Source organism: Stenella coeruleoalba (genome assembly GCF_951394435.1).
Source record: "Stenella coeruleoalba genome assembly, chromosome: 5".
NCBI classification, from domain to species: domain Eukaryota; kingdom Metazoa; phylum Chordata; class Mammalia; order Artiodactyla; family Delphinidae; genus Stenella; species Stenella coeruleoalba.
Genome location: NC_137150.1, coordinates 49,705,020 through 49,729,651, shown reverse-complemented (window position 1 = coordinate 49,729,651; position 24,632 = coordinate 49,705,020). Strand labels below are relative to the sequence as shown.

The following is a 24,632-nucleotide window of genomic DNA, read 5'->3' as shown; positions in this document are numbered from 1 at the left end:
ATAACTTAAGAGGAAGACAACACTTAAAATTAATCACGAGACAGGACTATAAATAATTATAGCCAGCATCTGCTGACAGCTCTTCTGTGCCAGGTACTGTCAAGCACTCTATATACATTATCTCATTCAATCCTCCTTGCAATACTATGAGTTAGGTACTATCATTATTTCCATTTTTCAGACGTGGAAACTGAGGCCTAGAAAGTTAAGGGATTTGCCTAAGGTCGTGCGGTTGGGATTTGAATCCAGCTGATCTTGGAAGGTATATTATACTGCATAATAGCAATGGTAGGTAAAATGTATTGTAGAAGCCGCATAGAAAATGCATTTAGAAGTAATGGATAGGGCTTCCCTGGTGGCGCAGTGGTTGAGAGTCCGCCTGCCGATGCAGGGGACACGGGTTCGTGCCCCGGTTCGGGAAGATCCCACATGCCGCGGAGCGGCTGGGCCCGTGAGCCATGGCCGCTGAGCCTGCGCGTCCGGAGCCTGTGCTCCGCAGCGGGAGAGGCCACAGCAGTGAGAGGCCCGAGTACTGCGAAAAAAAAAAAAGAAGTAATGGATATTGACCATCTTTACTACTGTCTGAGAGTCAGATGTAGACTTTATGTTTCTCAAGGAGCAAGTGCAGAGAAAGCTCCTCTTTGGGATTGCCCCCTCACCACACCCTGTTCTCTTTCAGTTCCTTGTGGTTGCTGCTTCACCGTGGTTGCAAAGACCAGGGATACCTCCTCTGGGGAAGCAGTTCCTTATGCTCAATACTGTCTCTTTGATCACAAATTCGGATTGATTGCTATCTGTTTTGTTTTAGGCCCCCTTTTAAGATGAAGATAAATTAATAGTCTGAAGTGAAGAGAAGCAGAATCATATCCATTTGAGACTGTTACAAGATATTTTACTAATCGAGGAAACTAAAGTTTCTGCACATACCAAGTGTTTTCCAGCCGAGGAGATGCTTATGTCTCCTCCACCCAGATCTAGCTCCCCTTCCATGTAAATCCCCCTCTCACTCAACCCCTTATCTGACACCTTGAAGAGGAGGTAAACCAAATTATTCGACATTGTCTCTTTGATTTACCTTGACAACCACTGTGAAAACAAACCCAACAGACCAAGTGATGGAGATGTTTTACAAAATAAACATTAAATAGAGATTGATCTTCGAAGCATTTAAGATTTCTGTGTGTCTGTCTGTCTTCCCCATTGGCACTCTGTAACATTGATTTATGTAATTGTTCTTTACAGTTGAAATCTAACGCTAATATTACTCATCAGAACTGAATTATTTTTATAATTTTTTTTACAGGGTCGTCATGTCAAAACGGGCCAACTTGCAGCCATCAAGGTTATGGATGTCACAGGGGTAATGTATCATTATCTTGCCGTCTCAAACTTATATATGTGTCATAGAGAAGTTAGTGATAGAGAAAAATCACTTTTTGGAAATAGAATTTTTTTAGACATCCAAGACCTTTCCCCACTTGTGCTTAACATAAACATTAAGAGTATTCAGCAGCTGACCGAGATGACCATGGGTAAATCACTCTAATTAAATTAGATACCTACACACTGCCTTATGTAGTCAGAGTGAAGAACATGTGTGCCAATAATTTACATAAACACAGCCAAGGACATTTGCAGATGAAGACAGAACAAGGATTTGAAGGTATTAAGAGAATAATACTGAGATTACACAGAAGAGGTGGGTCTTAACAGTTTTCCCCAAAGTCCACCTAACACTGGAGTAGACAAGAGTTTGGATAACTCTAAAATCCTAGTAGGATGTGTAACATGGATATTTTCCTCCCCAAAATGTTATAGACCAAATAATCACAATAACTACAAATACTTATTATTATAGAGCGACACTGAAACAAAATTTCTGGCCTGGATGATCAAAAGCAATCTAAGGAATAGACTTTATTTTAAATACAATCTTATGCTTTCAATCCTTTTTGCTAGGTCTATTTAAAATATTTTAATGCCTTTTCTAGAGTACAGAGCAAAAATCAGACTTGAAAGGACTTATTGGAAATCAAAAGCATGTTAATGATTTTCGATTGTCCCCAGGGATTTTTCTAAGATGTGTCAGCTGTACACAAAAGCTAAAAGACCAAAGTCTTCCGTTTGGCCCAGAAGTGGATTATTTAATGTAAAGAGATGTAGAATGAATGGGTCACACAAAGGTATCAAGAACCAGTATACAAATAAGAAAAACACGCAGTATGTCCGTAGGTCAGACTTCGGTCCGTACCTTCTCTGGTCCAGTTTGCTACTTGCTACCTTTGATAAGTATACATTATATGCTACACTATTAACCATGATACTAATCTCACTAATTTTCATTTATACCACACATTGTACTGTCTTCCTTTCCTTACTTATCTGAATTCCTTTTTAAGTTCTATGCATTTTAAAAACTATATGCATTTTTAACAAGAAAAAATTTTGTTCCCATATGTTTAGAAGAACTTAGATAAAGTAATCCTTCCTTTTATTTGTCCTAAATGCATTATTCAAATTTCAGAGCTTGCAAACCAGTTCAAATATTTCATCCCAATTAGTTTATTAATTCACCTGGCCTTTGAGTAAGAAAATACATGTAGATTATATTAATAAGGTTTACGTTCTGCCACTTGCAAGAGAAAACTCAAAATAACAGAGGCTTAAGTATGATGGAAGTGTTATGCTCTCTCATGTTAAAGGAGTCTAGGGGCGACAGTCCAGGGATGTGTAACAGCAATGTGATAGAGTAGGTGGGTGTTTTTATCTTTCTGCTCCATTGTTCTGACACATGGCTTCCACACTTAAGGTCAGTTCTCTGATTTAAGGTAACTGTTGGATTTCCATTGATCACATCCTTTGGCAGGCAAAAAAAAGGCAGTGCGGGGAGTGCGGGGGAGGGGCTGGGAGCAGAGGGTACAGAAGACAGCCCCTTCCAGCGAAATTTTTTCTACTCGCATACGTTTCTCTTTACTTCTGCAGTCATTGGCTACCTAGCTGCAAGGAAGCTGGGAAATGTGGTCTTTCATTCTACCAACCTGTCCAGTTAATTTGGGTTCTATTATTAGTCAGGAATGAAGAGGGGATGGATACTTGTATTGTTAATTAGCAGGGTCTGACACAAAAATCAAGATCAGATACTATCAGTCTCTACACAGAAACCCATTAGAAATGTGTAAATCTTTTACAAAGCTCCCAGCACAAAACAAATCAGAATTTATTTTGCAATTCTGCTAAAGTCATACTACTGTATTTTCCTTGAATTGAATAGGATCTCCACATAATGTGATGCACTTGGCAGTTGAACAACTAATGGATGTGGATGGAGCCCAAGACATTAATTCTGTAAAGTTCTGTTGTGTGGGTCTGCAGACTGCAGTTGAGTTCCATTGACGTCATTAATCTCAGTGTACAAAGCTGTATATTGATGCACAAAGTATGACTTGAGAGCATTGAGTATCACTTTTTCTGGTTCTGTTTGTGAGATTTTAAATTGTTCAAAGAATCATTTACTATTTCTAGACCACCTTGCTTGGAATCAAAAAAGTTACACAGCAATTTATCCCAGAGTATGTATTTTCAGTTTAAGCAGTGTCAGTTAGCCTCTCTAAACTGGGTTTCACAAGGCAACTGAGACCTACAGAAAATGATTGAGTCTATTTTCTCAATTCTCCCCAGCATGGTACAGAGCTAGCACCATTTTCAATGCATAGGAGAGTCAATCCATTGCTTACAATGGATGCTTTATAGTATTTAGGCTTAATTCTCTCGGGGGAACCTCTGTTGAAAGGGCTGGATAGTTCCTTGATTTAGGCACATCATTGACCATTATGTAACCACTGACCCCTGACAAAGGCAAACATGGCTACACATCAGGAAATGGTTTTCTTACTTCCCATGGTGTATGATCCAGCATCAAATGACTTTTGTATCACCCCCTTACACATCACAGTCAACATAAAATTTCCTTTGTGAAACTCATGTGGTGTCCTCAGAAAACAATCTATTTCATTTTGTCATGTTGTCTTTTGTGTATTATGGAACGCTGCAAAAGCTTCTTACCAATTATTATAATTGTGCTCATTATAGCTGCTCTGAGATGAATTCTCAAAGGTCATCTTTGTTAATTGTTTGCAGTGATCTACTGTGAAGTTACTACAGTTTATCGTAATGAATTTGATAAAACTATAAGCTTGAAATCAATTTTTAAATTATTGTTTTCCTTCTATACCATTTCCTTTTTTAGAAGAAAATAACCATAGAGAAAACTGGATATAATGCTTATGTTCTTCTGTTTTACAGCTGAGACACTTCCAGATTTGCTAATATTTGCTTCAGAATTAGGGCTTAAACTCAGACTCAGTCTTTGAAATTCTTTTAGTTTCTGAAATAATTATGAGAATTTCTGCATTTTGTCGCTTTCTGGGGATTTCTTCCCAGCTGGATTTGTGTACTTTAATCATCTAAACAAAATTGGGCCCTCTCAGGTAGTGTTCCCCAAGGTGGACAGCCAGCATTTATGGACTGTCTGCACCCCTTGGGGGTGTTCATCAGAAAGGCAGATTCCTGGGCTTGCTGCAGAATTTCTGGGTGGAAGAACCTGCCTTTTCTCCAAGCTCCTCAAGGAGCTTCATGCACACCAAAGTCAGAGGAACACTTTTCTAGGGATTCGTATTTACTGCTTTCTGGCTACCAAGTATGAAGAGACCATGATTCTTTGATAATCCTGCAAATAATACCCATCTTCATTTGAACCAAAATTCCTGATGTAAACTAGTCCCTTTACAATGATACCTTGAAGCCCATGTAGGACTTAATAAGATAATAACTTACTGTCATAGGCTTTCTCATCTTTACAGTGACTGGTTGTGATCATTACTCAGGACACTTTGGGTTGTAGTACCGAAGCCCCACTCAGACTAGATGAAGCTGAAAACAGAATTTATTGTCTTGTGTATATTTTTTAAAAAAAAGAAAAGGCTCAGCAAGATCTAGGAAGTCACATGACTGATTAGGAATTTTGTATCTCTCCATCTCTGGGCTCTGCTTTCTTTCTACCAGCAGCTCCAGGCTCATGTTCTAATGACTTCATTACCCTTAGTCCCAGCAAGAGTGCCAGTGTGGACATTAGTGGCCCAGCTTGGGTCACCTCACTATCCGACAACCAAACCCTGTTTCTCTCCAGCCACATCTGGGTTGGGTGCCTGGCCCTGGAACCTACCACAGGGACAGAGAGTTGGAAAGGATTCCTCAAATAAAAAACTAAGAACTGTTAAAGGAAAGGGTAGGATAGATGCTGGGCAGGGAAAAACAAGAGAATTCAGTGTATTACTGTAAGATCAAATCATTTTAGTAGATGTATTTAAAACAGACTTAGTCCTTAAGTAAAGTGCCTCTGTATTACATTTTTTATATTTCAGCCTGAAATAATAATAATGGTAGCTAACATTGATGGAGTGATTATTATGTGCCAGAACTCTTTACAATACTTTCTGTATATTGATTCACTGAATGCCCTTAACAACCACCAGACTCCATTATTAGTTCCATTATAGAGATGAGAAAACCAGGCATACTAAGTATCTTGCTCAATGTAACATGTAAATGGTGGAGTGAATATTTCGACCTGAGTATTTTAACTCTACTCTTTAAGTCCACTCTGTTTCTCACACTGCCATAGGTCTTCATTTAACATAGAAGGATATTTAGTGTTTAATTTAACATTTATTTGATAAACATTTACTAAACACCTACTTTATGACAGACACTTGAAATTCAAAAATGACAAAGTGGTTCTTTGCCTGAAGGGGAGCTGACAATAATACAACCTTGCTCTAAATATTTGTAAGTAAAGCTAATCCATTTTATAATAAAGTCGTACAAGTCATAAATAATGTTACATATAAAGTTTGATGTGACAGTGAGGGGTAGTAATTAAGCCCAGGAGGAAAATCAGATGAGAACGTTCCTGGCCAAGAAAACCATCTGTGCCAAGGCATGGAGGCTGAGAGAGGTGGAACATGTTCTGGAAACTATCACATAGTTTAGTTTTAGTATAAAAAATGTGCTGAGGAGAGAGTGATACAAGGGGAATCTGGACAAGTTAGGGTCAGGTCATGAGCGAATTGAATGCTGTGGCAAGGATATTATAAGGTTTTCAAACTTTTAAATTTTCCCAGTAGAACCCTGAGAGCAAAGAGTCTTAAGCAAAAACCCATTAGATAGAAAAGATACAAGGCGGGTTGTTTTTTTACAAGGGGCGGGAGGCTGTCAGTCCTGGCCCCCGTCCTCACACCACTGCTAGAGCCAGGGTGGAAGCCGGAAGTTAAATAGCAAAGTAACAGGATGGAATTTGCCTACTAGAAGGATCCATCTTAAGCCCTGCTTGATTGAGTTTCTATTTCTGTCTCACTTACTGAATTCCTGTAGGTGAAGCTTTCAGCCAGTCTCCATCCCTCTTTGACGAGTAAGGAAGCAGCCTTCTCCCAGTAGTTTCTGGTAGAGTGCTTTGCCCAGAGTTAACGGGCTCATGGAATGTTTGCTGAAATTGGACCAAAGGAAAAAAAAATCTTTTCATCTTCGGTTACTGGGAGAAATCAGGGGACTTGCTGCTCCATGCACATTTGATGCCTCCTTCCCAAAGGGAGGGCAATTCAGTGGAATGATTGGTAGCATAGAAGGTAATATTAGTAACAGTAATAACAACAACAACAACAGTCAGAGACAAAAATAAAGATGGCTATCATTGATTGCTTAATGTGCCAAGCATTGTTCTTAGTACTTAATACAATATACACGAACTCATTTAACCCTTGAAACAATTCCCATTAGAGGAGCAGTGCTAACAATATCCATTTTACAAATGAGGAATTAATTGAAAGCAAAAAATCCTGAATAACTTGCCCAAGCGCCACGGACGGTAAATGGCAGAGTTGAAATTCGAATCCAGCCAGTCAGGGTGTGCCCACCTTCCCCACGGCCCTGTTATAAGAATGAGAGACAGGAGTTGGGAGTTGGGGGGCATCACCAGAGCATGGCCATCAGATTCAGATAGAGCTGGGTTCACACCCAGTCCTCTCCTTACTGCCCTTGGGCAAATTTTTTAAGTTTTCTGAATCTCATTTTTCTTATCTGTTAGATGGGAATACAAACATTGCAAACTTTTTTGAGACTAAAATTATATAATGTCTAGTGCTTGGTACATAACAGTTCCTCACTAAATATTAGTCCTGGTAAGAGACAGTGAATGCCTGCATGGGGCAGGCAATAGGAATGAGGAGAGGATGTTATAATGTGCATTGGACTTCTGTAGCTGGCGATGGTAGCCTGTGCTATGAACCACATGCCGTACATGCCATATGTGTGTTAGTTCATCGTCAATATATGTAAATAGTTTGACTCAGCCCTGTCTTCCTTACCTCAGTTACAATGTTATTAGTCTTACCCTGAACAACAGGTAACTGTCAAAATGACTTAGTGTAGAGCAAGATCCAGGAGAGAAAGTGGGGCTGGACTCCAGAAGCTGAAGACTGAAATCACAATAATTCATTTATTCATTCACTTAAGAATGAATGAATGTGCTATGCTCTGGGGTGATAGCGGTGAATAAGACAGACACAGGCGCTATCTTCTGGAATCTTACATTCCAGTGCCAGTGAAAGACATTTAACAAACAGTTGAACAGTTATTTGACAGTTCTGATTAACTTTCAAGGACTGTACAGAGAGTATTAAGGGAGAATTTAAGAAGGAAACTGACCTATCTAGGTGGCCAGTACGTTCGTTTCCTGATTAAGTAACAACTACATGAGATCAGAGGATGGGTAGATATTGGTGAGGTTGGTAGGGCCCGAGCGGGGCGTTCCCAGCTGTGGAAGCTTGACTCTCAGCAAAGCCTGGGAATCCCCACCCCAGGCTCTTCCGCTGCAGAGACCCTTCCAGACACCTCTTTGGGACTTTTCAAGTAGATAAAGTTAGCAGAAGGACCGGTCAGATAAAGCACATGATGAGAACTTTTTTTTTTTTTTTCTGCGATACGCTGGCCTCTCACCGTTGTGGCCTCTCCCGTTGTGGAGCACAGGCTCCGGACGTGCAGACTCAGCGGCCATGGCTCATGGGCCCAGCCGCTCCGTGGCATGTGGGATCTTCCTGGACCAGGGCACGAACCCGCGTCCCCTGCATCGGCAGGCGGACTCTCAACCACTGCGCCACCAGGGAAGCCCTGAGAACTTCTAACAGAGAAAAGATAAACAGATTTTTTTTTTGTCTCCATAATACCCTCCACCTTTGGGGCTATTTCCAGTGTCTCAATTCTGTGTGTTGTACAGCACGTAGAACTTGGAAAGCTTCTAAGTTCTAAAAATGGACACGCTGAGCTGCTTACTCCATGCACACTTCAGCATTTCTCCTCACGTACTGATTACGCCCCTTTCGGTGGCTTATGCATATCTGGGTCTCTGCACGTGTGCATGCGTGATGAATGGGTGGCCTTGTAGTATGTGTATGCATGCATGCTCCAGAGATTGCTTAAGAGCAAAAAATGGACCTGGAGACTCCTGTCTATACCCCACACTGATGAAGGTGAACACTTAGGTGCACTCGTTGTTAGAAGTGTTTTTCCATTGTGATGGTTTGTTTTTAGTAGTGCCTTTCATTTGTGTACCTCAAAGTATTTGATCAAAACTACAATTTGTTCTTTTATCCCCCTAGTGGAATTGAGATGCATGAAGGTAAGGAGATTGGCCCACAGAGGTTGGGGTGCCTGGAATCATTAAGCAGGCCATTCAAATCCAGATTTGTTACCAAGTTCCTCAACCGTGGACAGTGGGGGTCTCCTTTCGTAGATCCGTGCTCTCCTTTGCCTGCCAGCACATCTTTCCCATCTCACATTTAGGTCCCTCTTTTGACTTTACTTGGTTCCCTCTTGTTGAGTTCTTTTGAGGCTTGACCTCCTCATCAACACATTGGCTTTCTGAATGACGGGAAGCTCACCTTTAGTTTTCCTTTTATGAAGAGTCCTCTCTTTCTCGTTCAAAGCCTGCTGACTTTAATGAGCCCAGAACAGGAACTGTGCATTATCCATCTTGGTACCTCCTGCAGAGCCTGCTGACCTAGGACCTGGCACATAGTAGATGCTATACAAAATGATATTATATTTGTAAAAACAAGAGACCAGAGAAAATATAAAGACTAGAAAGCCAGATGAAGAAAAAACAGATCCAAATTACAAGGCACAGGGAATTTGATAGTTATTTTTTTCCGGTAACCAAAGAAAAAAGGGAAGACATTATCATTTACACTGTTAATACCGTCAGAAAAGAAGACCCATTCCGATTCCTGTGGGCTGTTACCTGAATGTAGGTGGAGGATTCTTGAGGATGTAAGCCATCTCATTTATTTATTTATTTTAATTTTATTGAAGTACAGTTGATTTAAAATATTGTGTTAATTTCTGTTGTTCTGGAAAGTGATTCCGTTTTTTTATATATATATATATGTATATACATATTATATATTTTTTCATGTTCTTTTCCATTTTGGTTTATCACAGGATATTGAATACAGTTCCTTGTGCAAGTAGGACAAGTAGGACCTTGTTGTTTATCCATCCTCTATATAATAGTTTGCATCTGCTAATTCCAGACTCCCCACACTCCCAACCCTCCCCCATGCCCCCCACCCTAGCAACCACAGGTCTGTTCTCCATGTCTGTGATTGTCTCTGTTTCTTAGATAGGTTCATTTGTATCATATTTTAGATTCCACCTATAAGCAATATTTGTCTTTCTCTTTCTGACTTCACTTAGTATGATAATCTCTAGGTCCGTCCATGTTGCTGCAAAAGCTATCTCATTTATCATAGATTTTAAATGAATGACAACATTCCTAGGGTTAAAACCTATTTTTAAAATTCATAGTCCTCTTGGGAGTCATACATCAATGCAGGCTTGGGTGTGGAAGGATGCATGTCACCCTCGTGTTGTCTGCTTCTCTAAGGGATACTACTTCCTACTAAAGAGAGAGCAGGTTAGCCTAGTGGTAAAGAAGAGCACTGCAAACTGTCACTCATCTGGGTTTACCCTACTTTTGACACTTCCTGTTTCTCTTACCCCGGGCATGTTGCTTAACCTCCCCTTATTCCACATGTATAAATATGGATAATATTACTTCTCTCATACGTTTAGTGTGAGAAGGAAATATGGTTATTTATAAAGCATTTGAGGGACTTCCCTGGTGGCGCAGTGGTTCAGAATTCTCCTGCCAATGCAGGGGACTTGGGTTCCACCCCTGGTCCGGGAAGATCCCACATGCTGCGGAGCAACTAAGCCTGTACTCCACAGTTACTGAGCCTGCGCCTCTAGAGCCCTCAAGGCACAGCTACTAAGCCTGCACACCACAGCTACGGAAGCCCGCGCGCCTAGAGCCCGAGCTTTGCAACAAGAGAAGCCACCGCAATGAGAAGCCCGCGCACCGCAACAAAGAGTAGCCCCCGCTCGCTGCGACTAGAGAAAAGCCCGCCGGCATCAATGAAGACCCAACACAGCCATAAATAAATAAATAAATAAATAAATAATAAAATAAAGCATTTGAGAGCAATATGTAGAACACAGTGTTTAGTGCACATTGTTACTGTTACGACATCTCTTGTAGACATTTTTCATTTTCTCTCCATGGCACCAACGATTCCCATAGGAGACAATATGCCCTGCCCTGTCCAGCTACAGGGCCTTGGTAATCGCTGTTTCTCTGCCAGGAAACCAGTCCCTCCTCAGTCACATCACATTATACTTTTTCTTTCCCCTAACTGGGTAACCTCCCGCATGGCTTTTAAAATGCAGCTCACACTTGGATTTATCAGCTCTCTCCCCTCATGCCCCTAATTACATCAGCTACCCATACCTCTCAAGTTAGTAATTTTGCATGTATCTGTATCATTCTTTGATTTCCATTTGTGTTCCCCACGAGACTATAGTAAGTTTCATTGTGGAAGAGCTTGAATGTTTTATGTCCATTGTTGTATTACACTCGGCCCTCTGTATTCGCAGTGTTAGTTGAATCTGAGGATGTGTAACCCAGGATATGGCAGGCCGGCTGTGCTCTGCTACTTTACATAAGGGACTTAAACATCTGTGGATTTTGGTATCCATGGAGGATCCTGGAACCAATCCCTTGTGGATACTGAGGGACGACTGTATTATATTATTATTATTATTATTTAGCATTGTGCCTGGGATAGAGTAGCAGATAAATATTTATTGACTGAATCCATTTAGTTTAGGGTTAACATATACAACAAATCCAAGTGCTGCTTGCAGTATGCTGTGGCAAAGACCCAAGTTCTATCAGTGCTGCAATGAAGAAATACGAGCTTGGGCAACTCGTTGAATCATGCTAGACCTGTTTCCTTAGATCTGTAAATATATAGTTTGCAGGTGCTTACCCACCTTGAGATAATTTTAGAGGATCCATACATGCTTAAATCTCATTTAATGTTTCATATATTTTAATATTTAATAAACTGATTTTTTTAAAAAACCCTCAAACTCAATGTTACATACCAACTTTGAACACACTAGAAAATTGCAACTTCTCAAGGGGGAGTGAGGGTGGGGGAGGGATGGACTGAGAGTTTGGGATTAGCAGATGCAAACTATTATATATAGGAAGGATAAACAACAAGGTCCTACTGTATAGCACAGGGAACTCTATTCAATATCCAGTGATAAACCATAATGGAAAAGAATATGAAAAGAATATGTACACATAGGTATAACTGAATCACTTTGCTGTACAGCAGAAATTAACACAACATTACAGTCAACTGTACTTCAATAAAATAAATTAAAGCTGTGACAAAGTGAGAGAGAGGCATGGACATATATACACTACCAAACGTAAGGTAGATGGCTAGTGGGAAGCAGCCGCATAGCACAGGGAGATCAGCTTGGTGCTTTGTGATCGCCTGGAGGGGTGGGATAGGGAGGGTGGGAGGGAGGGAGATGCAAGAGATATGGGAACATATGTATATATATAACTGATTCATTTTGTTGTAAAGCAGAAACTAACACACCATTGTAAAGCAATTATACTCCAATAGAGATGTGAAAAAAAAATTAATTAATTAAAAATAAAAGAAAACAGCAACTTTTCAATTTGTAATCTGGGTTACTCCATTCATGTGCAGAATGTGATTCAGTATGAATTTTCCACTGAAATTTTAAGGCATGCTTTTTAAGAGTAATTATTACCACTTACAATTACCTATCTGAGGAAATGTAGATTTCCTCTATCCTTTGGAACCAAAACAAAACAGAAAATTCGTAAGATGTTGAAGCTGATATGTGACTTTTTCTTTCAAAAATTCTAAATTTGTCTTCACTAAAATAGCCCCTTTGTTGTCATTGATTAACTTTATATCTAAATATTACATAGTTTAATTTTTTTAAGAATTTAGTCATCCTTTGTTTCTTTATTCTTTTTGCGGTACGTGGACCTCTCACTGTTGTGGCCTCTCCCGTTGCGGAGCACGGGCTCCGGACACACAGGCTCAGCGGCCATGGCTCACGGGCCCAGCCGCTCCGTGGCATGTGGGATCTTCCCAGACCGGGTCGCGAACCCACATCCCCTGCATCGGCGGGCGGACTCCCAACCACTGCGCCACCAGGGCAGCCCTGTTTCTTTTTTTTAAACTATTTATTTTATATTGGAGTATAGTTGATAAACAATGTTGTGTTAGTTTTGAGTGAACAGCAAAATGATACAGTTATAAATATACAAGTGTCTATTCTTTTTTCAAATTCTTTTCCCGTTTAGATTGTTACATAATATTGAGTAGAGTTCCCTGTGCCCTACAGTAGGTCCTTGTTGGTTATCCATTTTAAATATAGGTGTGTGTACTACATATAATAGTTTAATTTATAAAAATAAATGTTTACTGATTTTAAAAGTCTAGTTTTTATTGAGGCTGTATATTGGCATCCTGAATAAAATTTCTGTTGGAGAAAGGGATTTTAGTGCTACAAATTATTAAGTTTCTTTTTTAAATCACATTTTAGAAGATGTTAGTAATCCCTACAAATTCTAATCGTCTATGATTCTTTAACAATAACTCGTCTTCAATTTTTTTATCACATTCAGTCAGCGACAAAGGTGAAAATGGTAGACATGTTAACACAAAAACCTGCCTAACGCCAGCAACCACTGTGGAGAGCAGGACAGGTGAGCAGGAACAGAAGTGGTTCTAGCCAGTGTCCGAACCTCAGGGTGTAGTCGCATTTATGAGTCTCTACACCTCATACTTCCTTGAGAGTTCAAACTGACCAGTCCCTTGGCTTGTTGTAAGAATTACACAGGTTTATTCCTCTTCCATGGGTTGAGAGCTGAACGTTGGGCAAAACCCTTTGTTATAGAGCACACTAATAGGAAGTGTCTCGTTAATGCCGTGTTTGAATCCTACTATATTGTAGGTGCTTAAAGTATATTCCCCTGTGTAATAAATATGCAACTTAAAATCCCTCCTTTATCCCCTGGAATCATTCATAAGCAAATATTAGTGTGTGCTAACAAGCTCCTTTAATTGGAGGACCAAAGGCAGGTTTCTCTTCAGCCCTGGCTTAAGGTGCTCCTAAACTCTTCTTTCATGATTTAGAAGCTTTGGTTTTATCACTGTAGGTAATTGCCTTTCTTCTGTCTAGGAGTTTTCAGTTTAGAATTAAGAGGACTGACTTTGAAGTCAGACGAATCTTGCTTTGGATCTTAGCTGTAACATTTAAAATAGGAATAAACTCTCTGAAACTCAATTTTCCTTATTTGTTCAATGGGATCATGAAAAACATGTACTTCATAGAGCTGTTTTGAATATTAAATGAGATGATACACATACAACCTCTGGGACAAAACGTTACGTAAGGTTGGCTTTGGCTATATTTTATGACCACGGTTGTGATCATCATATAGGCATCAGAGGCAGCCGGTGGCTTGAAAGCATTGTCTGGGATCATCCGTTTCCTTGCATTTGAAAAGCGCTGTCTCTTCACCTGTTTTATCATCTTCCAGGAGGCTGGTTCTCGTTTTTCACATAAAAGTGTTCTCTGCAAGCAGTAAGAGAAGTCCATCCCTACACATAAATACTTTTCAAGTCTCTGCTGCGTCGCATTTCCTAATGTCCCGTTGGCCAAAGCAGATCACATGGCCAAGCCCAGAGACAAGCAGAGGAAATGAACTCCACCTCTTCAGGTGGGAGGCTGCCACATATCGGGCCGTTTTTCCTTTTAGTCTACCACAAATAGTAAGCAATAAATAGATTCTCGTCATCTTGAGAAAAGACGGTCTTCTTTATGTTGATAATAAAGCTGTGCTTACGTAAGCACTTAATCGTTTCTAAGCCTTAGGAGGTGACTTTGATAGGTATCCTTTTTCCCATTTACAGGTGAAAATAACTGGCATTCGGAGAGTTTAAATGGCCGTGCCTGACTTGACATAATAAGTCAGCTTGGACAAGATTTTGAAGTCTTCTGATTGAGATCATGGTTCTTCCTAGAGTATTGGACTTAGCTTATTAAAATTACTCCCCTTTAACATTTGTGACAATTTGGTACCATTACTTTGTTTTTCACTATGACCCAGTGGTCATTAGTTTCCCAGTGAGCTTGATCCCTGTGCTCAATTCTCAAGACATAAGAATAATCCATTTACAAAACAGAAGATAAGCTTCTTATAACTTTGTAATCTAATTCTAGCCTCAGTTGTTGTTTTGTCCTTTTGAAAGCATCGTAACCCATCTCCTTCAATGAGCCGTATTGTAAGAGGTTGGACTGCTTATGAAGGGGTTAAATGTGTTCTCATGGTCATAATAAGTGCCTCCCTTTCAGTGTCACTGAGTAACTTAAGGCCATCCTTGCACTAGTCTTGAAATCTGGATGAACAGTAGCCCTGAAGGCCTGATAAATTTCACGCTCACTTACAAGGCCATATAAGATCAAGATCAAGGTTATATATTAGAGCTACGTAACCATGATCCACAGTGGTTCCATAACTGTGTTTGGAATTTAAACAATTTAAACCTAAAACTCAAGTTACTTACATTCCTGCCCTCTCCTACCTTTGTTATTTATTTATTGGTTGAGAAGATTAATAATAATGTTTATTTTGTATTATATTTTATAACTTTCACATACTTCATTTAATTTTCACAGAAGATTGGGACATAGAATAATATGGATACTATTATAAAATCTGTATCTCCTTATAGATGAGAAAAATTAGGCTCCAAAAGGTAGGCTGCTTTCCTGAGATCATGCGGCCGGAAAGGAGTGGAGCTCAAGCTGAACGTGCACCCCACCTGCCACCCCTCATTTTCCTGACTTAAAGCATATGCTTTCTTCATTACCACGTTGCCTCAGTTTACCTTTGCAAAGCCATGGAGAACATGCTGACTTCATTCTGGTCTCCAGTACTGTTTGTTTTGGATTTAATTATATACTGAATCACACTGTTATTTAACTGTTTCATAAGTTCTTGTTTCCTTAATGATATGGTGAGCTTTTTTAGGCACTTTTTCCTCCTCTCTTTCTCCTGGCATCAGCCACCATCCCGTTGGGAACCTGAGGCAGGCAGCAAATACTTGTAGAACCAGCCCCGCTTCTCACTAAGAATGACCCAAGCTGAGTCTGTCCGGCGGCCGCTGGAAAATGACGGGTGTTTTACTGTCTCATGTGCTTGCCTCTTTAATCGAAAGCAGATGCCAGACTGCCCCAGAAACCCTCAGGTTTGTTTTCTCCCCTTTTATCTAGACTTCCCTAAAGTACATCTGCTCACATCCTATATTCATCCACGATTATCAGGCCCCACGTGGTGGGTTTAAAATAGCTAACATGCACAATCGTCAGACATTTTGGAGGCCTGCTGCAGGACCCTGCAACAAGTTGAAGGGCTGTGAAGGTCAGTCTCTCCTTAGGCTTGCAGTGAAGGCCTAGGCAGTTTCTGGTAGCCGCAGGGAAGATTTCTTTGGTCAGCATGGGCATCCCCTGCCCCCATCCCAGCCCCTCACTCCTCTCCTCCCCTCCTTTGTTAAGGCCACGTGCTTCTTCTTAGCTCGGCATCCCAAGCATACATTCTATTTTGAGACTACCTAGTCTTTGACTTAGTTAAGCCATGTCATATGTAACATACTGCGTTCTCCTAGGTTTGCAAACCTCCATTGCTTTTTACTAAAACTTATTTTTGGGTGGTCAGTAAATGTCAGCGTCTCACCACTCTCCTCCTCTTATTTTTACCAGTTCCTTTCAAGCTGTAAGGAATGCTGCTGTAAGTGGTTGGAACTTTATTAGGTATTCATTCTTTTATTCATATTTATTCACAGGCAGTTTGCTTGATGCTAGGATGTTATTTATAAAGAGCAAAAGCACGCAGGATCCCTGTGTTGATAGTTTTTATGGATTGACAGGGAAGAGAGGCTTCAATCAAATGTTTAGATAGATAAGCGTGGATTGCCGTTCTGGTAGGCGCTGCAAAGGAAGAGACACGTGAAGATCCCTGGGGCTAGAACCACAGGCAGGCAGCTCAGAGAACTTTGCTGGGGAAGGGATCCTGGAACTGAGATCTGAAGGCAGAAGAGAGCTTACAAGCCATGGAGAAGGGAGTCAAGTAAAAGGGCAATTATGACACAGTATGACCCATACCTCTGTTCTAGTACCAACAAATGTGTGTGCAGGTTTGGGGATGGACAGGATATAGTGGGGAGACTTGACATTACCCGAGAGAATTAGGGAAAACATCCCTCAAGAGTGTCCATTAAACTCAGTCAGGAAGGATGAGTAGAAATTATGTGAAGAAGAGGAAGGGGAAAGAAGACACTCATGGGAGCCCACAGAAGGGCCCAGCCACGTAGAGACCAAGTAGCTGGAGGAGGTGAGGGTACAGACAGGGACACGCCGTGAATGGTCTTTCAGGTAATGGCCGTGTAACATCTTACACGCAGAGATTCTTACTGCTGCATCTAAAACAGTTTTCCTGGGCTAGAAATCTTTTCCACCAACCTCAAGAATAAAATACTATGTAAAAGTCCAATCGATGTGTACATTTCAAAGTAAAATTATGAGGGACTTCCCTGGTGGTCCAGTGGTTAAGACTCCACACTCCCAGTGCAGGGCACCTGGGTTCAATCCCTAATCAGGGAACTAGATCCTGCGTGCTGCAACTAAGGCCCGGTGCAGCCAAATAAATAAATAAATATTCTTAAAAAAAATTATGGGAGGACACACACACTCTTCACCAGTGATATCAGGTTCTCTTAAAAAGGCCCAAGTTAGTGGACTCCAAATTGAAACTGGGAATGAGTGAAATCTGAATTAGGAAACTTACTCTGTAGGAGGGTTCTTTCTTTTCACATTCGTGGCACTACCACATGTCCCCTTTCTTTTCATGTGTACTTTCCTGAAGGTGAGATGGGTACTCCTGCTTTGTGAACATCCTCAGATGGAGGGAACTTACCCCTGCTCCCTTTCCCCATCTGACTTTCATCATCTTCCATCAGGGACTTCAATAAAAGGAGGCTTCAAAGGAAATGAACCTAACAAATTTTAAATCGAAGAGGCTGTATTTTTTTTCTTTTCACTTTTCTTAATCTTCCCTATACCAGGTATGATCAGCGATAGGTACTTGATGGACATAGTACCCAGAGGCCTAGAGTGAGTTTTATCTTAATAGCTTGTCTACCTGAACCTCTTCCATGTGAAAGGATGAGGAATTTTTTTTTTCCTAGCAGGTTGCCTGCTATATTGGTTTGCTGTACAAACAGAAGACCCCCTTGGACTGCCAATGTGTTATCTTGTAAATTTTTTCTTTGTAGTCAAGGAAGAAAGTCAAGTTATATGGTAATTATGCTTGTTTGTTACCACAGAAGAAAAAACTTAAGAAAGAAATTATTGCATAGTTGATATAGATGGTGATGAAAAACAGAATCCTACTAAAGACACTGGATTTTCATGACAATATTTATTGTTCTAATATAGGATGAAGAGGAAGAAATCAAACAAGAAATTAACATGTTGAAGAAATATTCTCATCACCGGAATATTGCTACATACTATGGTGCTTTTATCAAAAAGAACCCACCAGGCATGGATGACCAACTTTGGGTAGGTAGTGCTGCCCAAATTCGCTTTTCTTACATAGAAAACACCCAGGACTGAATATGCATTTCTCTATCCTCATTACTGAAATGCATTTCTCTATCCTCATTACTAGGTTCAGTTGTTCTTTGAAATCCTTTACTCCATGATATCCATAAGTTGTGTTTTTGACGTTTTCTCCCATTTCCTTGAATAACTCTCTATCTCCTATCCCTTAATGTGGACCGTCCCTAAAGCTAGTTGTTAGGTTCTCTGTTTTTTTTCCCACTAATGACTACCTTTATTGAGTTTTTCTTATACTTTAGGTACCATGCTGTTTGCTTTTAATGAATCTCATCATTTATTCTAGCTCTTTGAGGTAGACATTATTATTAGCTTCATTTTTTTGTATGACAAAACTAAGGTTTACAGAGAAGTAAATTCATGTCCTGTATCTTGGCTTAAACATCTTTGCTGCACGCAGTTTCACCACAAGCAGTTTCGCCGCAAAACTAATTGTCCATAGACAGTTTTGCTGTAAAAGATAAAATAATGAATATAAAATAAAGGACAAAAGGAAACATGAAAAACTAATAACAATTTTTAAAAGATTTTACTGTGAAAAATGAAAGTTCAAAAAATATTTGAATACGTTTAGAAATGTGTGTAGATCTATGGTTATAGTTGTATTCAGGTATATTTTAGAGAAAGCTGGTATTGAATTCAGGTATATTTTAAAGACTTTTTTGATGTCCATCATTAAAGATTCAGGATCTAATATTGAATGTAAGTTCTTTACAATATAAAAAATACAGAAAATGCAATAATCAAAGTAAAAAATGCAAATAGCTAATTTAAGAAATATATGATGAGAAGGAATTTAGTAGCCTTTAGAGATGAAGAGTTTTTATAAATCAATAAGAAAATATGTGAAATGATTAATAGAAAGATTGAGTTAAGACAAGGCAGCAATTAACAAAGTAATAAATGTCAATTACCAATAAAGTGTAATCTTACTGACAATATAAATGCAAAAGAAAACAAGAATTGGATACCACTTCTTACCCAGGAGATTGGCAAAGGTTTTTTTTAATGATATACTCAGAATGGACATTCACGCCCCCTGCTTGAAATGAATGTTGGTACAACTTTACACAAGGATAGTTGGAACACACACACACACACACACACACACACACAGAGAGATATCTATATCTGTATCTATATCTATATTTAATCTCCCAGAGAAAATGCCTTACTTTTGACCCAGTATTTTCACACACAGGAATGTATCCTAAATGAATATTTGGGTAACTACATAAAAATATATGTAGATGCTAACTAATAGGGAATCACTTAAGTAAATCCATTAAGGGACAATATTCAGCCAGTTAAAATGATGTAGGTTTATGTTTACAAATGGATGAACGTGAACGATTATAGTAAGCGTTTTTAAAAGCTTTTTTAAGAGGCTATGATTAGATATAGTACATTTTCTTTTTTTGTGTCAAAAAAAGAAAGAAAAAGGAAAAAATATATATATATACATATATTAACATGACGGGGATGTCTAGAATAATGTATGCCAATAATGTTGAAGATATTTGTTTCTGGGTAGTAATTTCAGTAATTTAATTTTGGAAACTTTTTTTCATGTCTTTCTTAATTGCTTCTCATTGGGCTATCTTTGCTCCTCATATAGACAGGCTCTGAGGACAAGGAATGTGTCTTTTGCATCTCAGTGTCTTCCTCAACACTAGGAAGGGGCTGGGCATGTGATGCTGACAAAATAGTTGTTTTATGAATGAAAGTGATATTATTGGTACAAACTTGGTTGCTATGATTATGATTATTACTACTACTATTACTGGTTCAAACCAATAATTGCTACAGATACTTGTGAGAGTTCAGTTTCCCTGTGGCCTGCATGTTCAGCAGGATACGATGAGATGGCACCAGTTTAAATATCTCTGTGTTCCCAAAGCACTTTTATACTGCCAGGAATCTAACATTTTAGCAATGACCCCTGCCTTACTTCAAGCTGCAGCAGATGACAAGAGGAGAATGATAGCTATTTTGATACTGTCTGCAGAAGCATTTTTTGGTTCGGTCAGAGCTATGGCTCCAGATTAAAAGAAAGCATTAATACAGCTTTGGAATCACCTCTGGCTTATACTTGAGGTAGTACAACTATTTCCAGATGAGTCACACGTAACTATTAATATCATTCCTTTGTGAGATGGGCCAGACAGGATAGTTTTCTTATTAGGCTGAACTATTAAAATTTAGGTATATATATTACAAATCATTGGCTGAGGAAGGAGAGGAGTGGTCAAGCAGGGCTTGACTTTTTTTCACCTTTTTCCTAATGCTGAGATTTTTTTAAGCTGGAAAGAAAATTAGTTGTCATTTATTTTACTGGATCCCAGTGAAGCTAATTGTCTTTCTCAGAGCCTCCGAGCTCATTAATGGATGGACACATGACAAGAATGCAGATGTCTTGAAATGTGACAGTTTTGCTTGGCCTGAAGTTCTGCAAAAGGCACTGGAAGTTTTGGGGTTTTTAATTTTTTTTTTTTTTTAATGAGCAAAATCTGCAGTCCATTTTCAGACTGGCACTGGAAGAAAGAAGCAAGCCTGTTTGCATCTGCACGGCACAAACAGGAGGTTTTATGCTCTGGAAACAAGTCACTGCCCACCATTTCGCACCCTGGCCAGTGGCTCTTCCCATGGAGATGGCTGTGGTTCCTGGGAGCTAGGAGCCTGCATGAGTATGTGTCCATTTATTCATCCATTCCTTCATCCATCCAACAAATACATATCAAGCAGTTGCTAGACGCAAGGCACTCTTACGGACACTTATGATATATCAATGAACAAAAGTGATAAAAGCCCCTACCTGCAGGCAGCTTAATTCTTGCTACAGACCACAAACAATGAACATAATAAGTCAGAAAGCTACTCAGCATGCTGGAGGAGGATAAATGCCTGGAAGAACAGGGAACGATTAATGAGGATTGTGGGTAGGTGCTGCAGTGGCCAGGGGAAGCCCCATTGTAGATACCTGGAGGAAGGGCATTCCAGGCCCAGTGTTTTCCGGGAATAACAGTGAGGCCAGTGTGACTGGAAGATGTGGGAATGAGACCTGGGGCCAGATCAGGCAGGGCCTTACAGGACATTGGCAGGATGTCAGCTTTTACTCTGAGTGAGCTGGGGGCCACTGGAGGGTTTTGAAGATGAAGGGATGGAATCTGACCCATAGAGTGAAGGGGTCCCTCTGGTTGCTGGGTTGAGACTAGACCAGATGGGGGCCAGAGGGGGAGCAGGAAGGCCAATGAGGAGACTGTTTCAGCAAGCTGATCCCCTTCCTGAAGTTCACAAAGGGGCATCTACAAGTAGTGATCACTTCCAAACCTGTGCCACAGGGGGAGGAACTCTGCCTTCACATTCCATTTTCCCCACCTGCAGTCAAATGCTGGTGGCAGAATGCGGCAATTTTATGCCCCACATTCTGCTTGGTAGACAGAGAGCATCCCTCTTGTCAGATGTGTGCCCATGCAGAGGACTCTTCTGACTGTCCCCACTAGAAATGGTCCATTAGCTTCATGTCACTGGGGATAAAAATACAAAGCTATGAAATGCCTCATGTGTACAAGAGCATCATTTCTTTTTCTAGTTGTTCTTCTTCTATTTGATGGCAAACTAAGGAGGAACTTAGAAAATTAAAGGCAGAACAGAAACATAATAGTTGGCAAATTAACACCAGATCACAATATTGATGGGAACTTGGTTATAGAATATATTAGTGTGTACTTGTTCCAAGACCTCTGACTCACTAAATTTGGGCCATTCTGTGTTAATAACAATGGCAAGTAATATTTAGCACCTACCTACCGTGTGCCAAGTCCTGTATTTGTTTGCATTGTCATATTATTTCATTAGGTCTTCACAATCCCTCTACAAATTAGATATTCTCATTATCCCCGCTTTACAGATGAGGAAATTAGCCTCAGAGCAGTTAAGAAGTTTGCTTAAGGATTCACAACTAGTGAGTGATGAAGCCAGTGTATTAGCTAACCCCAAGGTGCCTCATGCTAGAATCAGGCCCCTGAACCCTACATTCTTCTCCTTTTTGTTGTGAAAAGTAGTTCCAATAGTTGGGAAAATAGTTTCAGAGGTTGGTGTTCCAAATAGGACTGAAGCTTTGCCTTTACACAAATCTATTTTGAGTTCACCGTTCATCTTCATTTGTCAGTTTCCCCAGCTTTCAAAGAGGACAGCAAGACCTGCTAGCTGCTAGGAAGACAGTATTTCTTAAGTCTAAGAAATATACTTTGAAAAGCACATTAAACCTTTTGGGAGTGTTTTAGCAAATAGTTGCAAAGGTCACAGAGAGTTGACTCTTTGGGCTAATGGCATTCTGTTAGGATTACATTTATATAAAAATATTATTATGGATTGTGTAGAGACAGAGCCTGTAGCAACCAAGCGCAGCACTCTCTAACATTTATTCCCAGTTTTCAGGTGACAGGAACTATCCCCCAGGTATTTCTTTTGCTGTGGCTGGAGGACAGAGGTTTGCACATAGGCCACCAACCAATATATGTGCTGTTTCAGGTGTCTGATTGAATTATAATCTGTGTGAATTCTATCAGTCTTGTCGTAGAGATAAACTGTTGTTTAGTACCAGCTCTTTGTGGAAATACAACTACTTCTGATAATGGCCAAGTAATTCTCCCTTATCAACTGCTCAGGGCCTGATCCGGAAATCAAAAAAGGGAGCTCTTTCAATAAAGATTCCGATCTCTCCGAAACAAGGCGAACCCTGACACACAACATGGCCATCTCATTCTGCTGCATCTCAGCAAAGAGAGGCTCTCCACTTTGCTGCGCCATTCAGACACCGGGAGTGAGAAGGCCTGTCTATTAAATGGGTTAATTTCCTAAAGTTAGAAAGCGAAATCACACATGTTTTGCTACCTTTTTTTGATACCACCTCAACAATCACGGCTCTAGACTACCTTATAAAAGGAAAAACATTTCTGATTAGCTTCCAAAATGTAGGTTGTTCAAGTGACATAGCAGATTATTATACTGAGATGACTCAATAAGCCATTTATTAGACTGTATCCTTGAAGACTTGTAGAGCTAAGCATTAAGAAATTATGTTGTGTGCATTTAGGGGAAACATGCTAGCAGCTGCCTGAGACCTGGCCTGGAGTCCAGAGACCTGGAGTCTCACCTTGAGCAGAGGCAGCATCACTGTCATTGCTTTCTTTCTTATAAAAATGATAAATTTGGACAAGGTCTGAGTTTTCAAACTGGCGGCCCCGAGACTAATTGCTACCCAGGTAAATGGGTTTAGTTTGGCCCACATAAGGTGGTGGTGCTTTAATGATGCCAACGTTAGAAGAAAGTACAGCAGGGCTTCCCTGGTGGCGCAGTGGTTGAGAGTCCACCTGCCGATGCAGGGGACATGGGTTCGTGCCCCGGTCTAGGAAGATCCCACATGCCGCGGAGCGCCTGGGCCCGTGAGCCATGGCCGCTGAGCCTGTGTGTCCGGAGCCTGTGCTCCGCAACGGGAGAGGCCACAACAGTGAGAGGCCCGCGTACCGCAAAAAAAAAAAAAAAAAAAAGTACAGCAGTTCCACACAAAAGTCTGGATTCCTTGAAAGGTTTTGAAAAATCAGATGATCTGGAACTCTTGGGCCTGAAGTCCTGAATATCAGCAGCATGTTAGAGCAGTAGCTCGGCTGCCTAGAGGGCACGCACCCACTCCAATTGCACAAGAGGCCCGTCACTGCCTGCTGTCTTCCATGCACGCTCCACTTCATGCACTGACATTGCTTGTCCACGCCCCATGTAAGATCATCTGGAAATGAGATACTGGGATGAACCAAGATGTCTTTCAATCACCAATGGGGGATCCTTTCTAGAATCTGCAGTGATGTTGGCCACAGCCCCCGAAATCCAAGTTTCTTATAGTTTGGATTTATATTGCTGTAGCATCTTGGTTTGGCAAAAAGCATGCCTACTAACATTTTTGGTTGTCTTAAGATTGAAATGTAAAGTGCTGCAGATAGTACCATTAAAAACCCAACCACCTGTAGCTGAGTCTCCTGAACAGTTCATTGAAATTTACTCTTTTCTTAGTTCTATGCATCAGAAGTGAGGCTTTCATAGGACAGAGGGGGTTAATTAGTGTTTTATAATTTTATTACTAAAGAAGTCTCTTCCTTCATATATACAGCCTAGGTCACTTGTCTGGAGAAGTGATTGATTCTTACTATTTGTGAGTAGAAATTTGTAAGGCTGAATTTGGTGAATATAGAAGCGTGCCTGAAATAGGAGGAGGAGGGATTGTAAACAGTCTCCCAGTCTTGGAGCTGCCCCATTGCATGTGTAGCTGCCCCAAAGCTACACCTGATTTACTACTTTGCAACTGGGCTTGAGTTCAGCTTTAATGGAATCATTTTTATGAATTAATGGGTGATTAATTCTTGTCAGAGGACAAGAATGTGAAA

The 24,632-nt window shown here is 40.3% G+C and overlaps 1 protein-coding gene across 4 annotated transcripts in view; it reads left to right on the top strand.

The window, feature by feature from the left end:
• Window positions 1-24,632, top strand: part of TNIK (TRAF2 and NCK interacting kinase) — a 414,235-nt gene that overhangs the window by 240,995 nt on the left and 148,608 nt on the right. For all 4 annotated transcript variants that reach the window (XM_079921223.1, XM_079921222.1, XM_079921221.1 and 1 more), the window contains exons 3-4: window positions 1,304-1,360; window positions 18,010-18,135. In XM_079921223.1, the coding sequence (XP_079777349.1) occupies window positions 1,304-1,360; window positions 18,010-18,135 (183 nt within the window). The remainder of the gene's footprint in view (window positions 1-1,303; window positions 1,361-18,009; window positions 18,136-24,632) is intronic.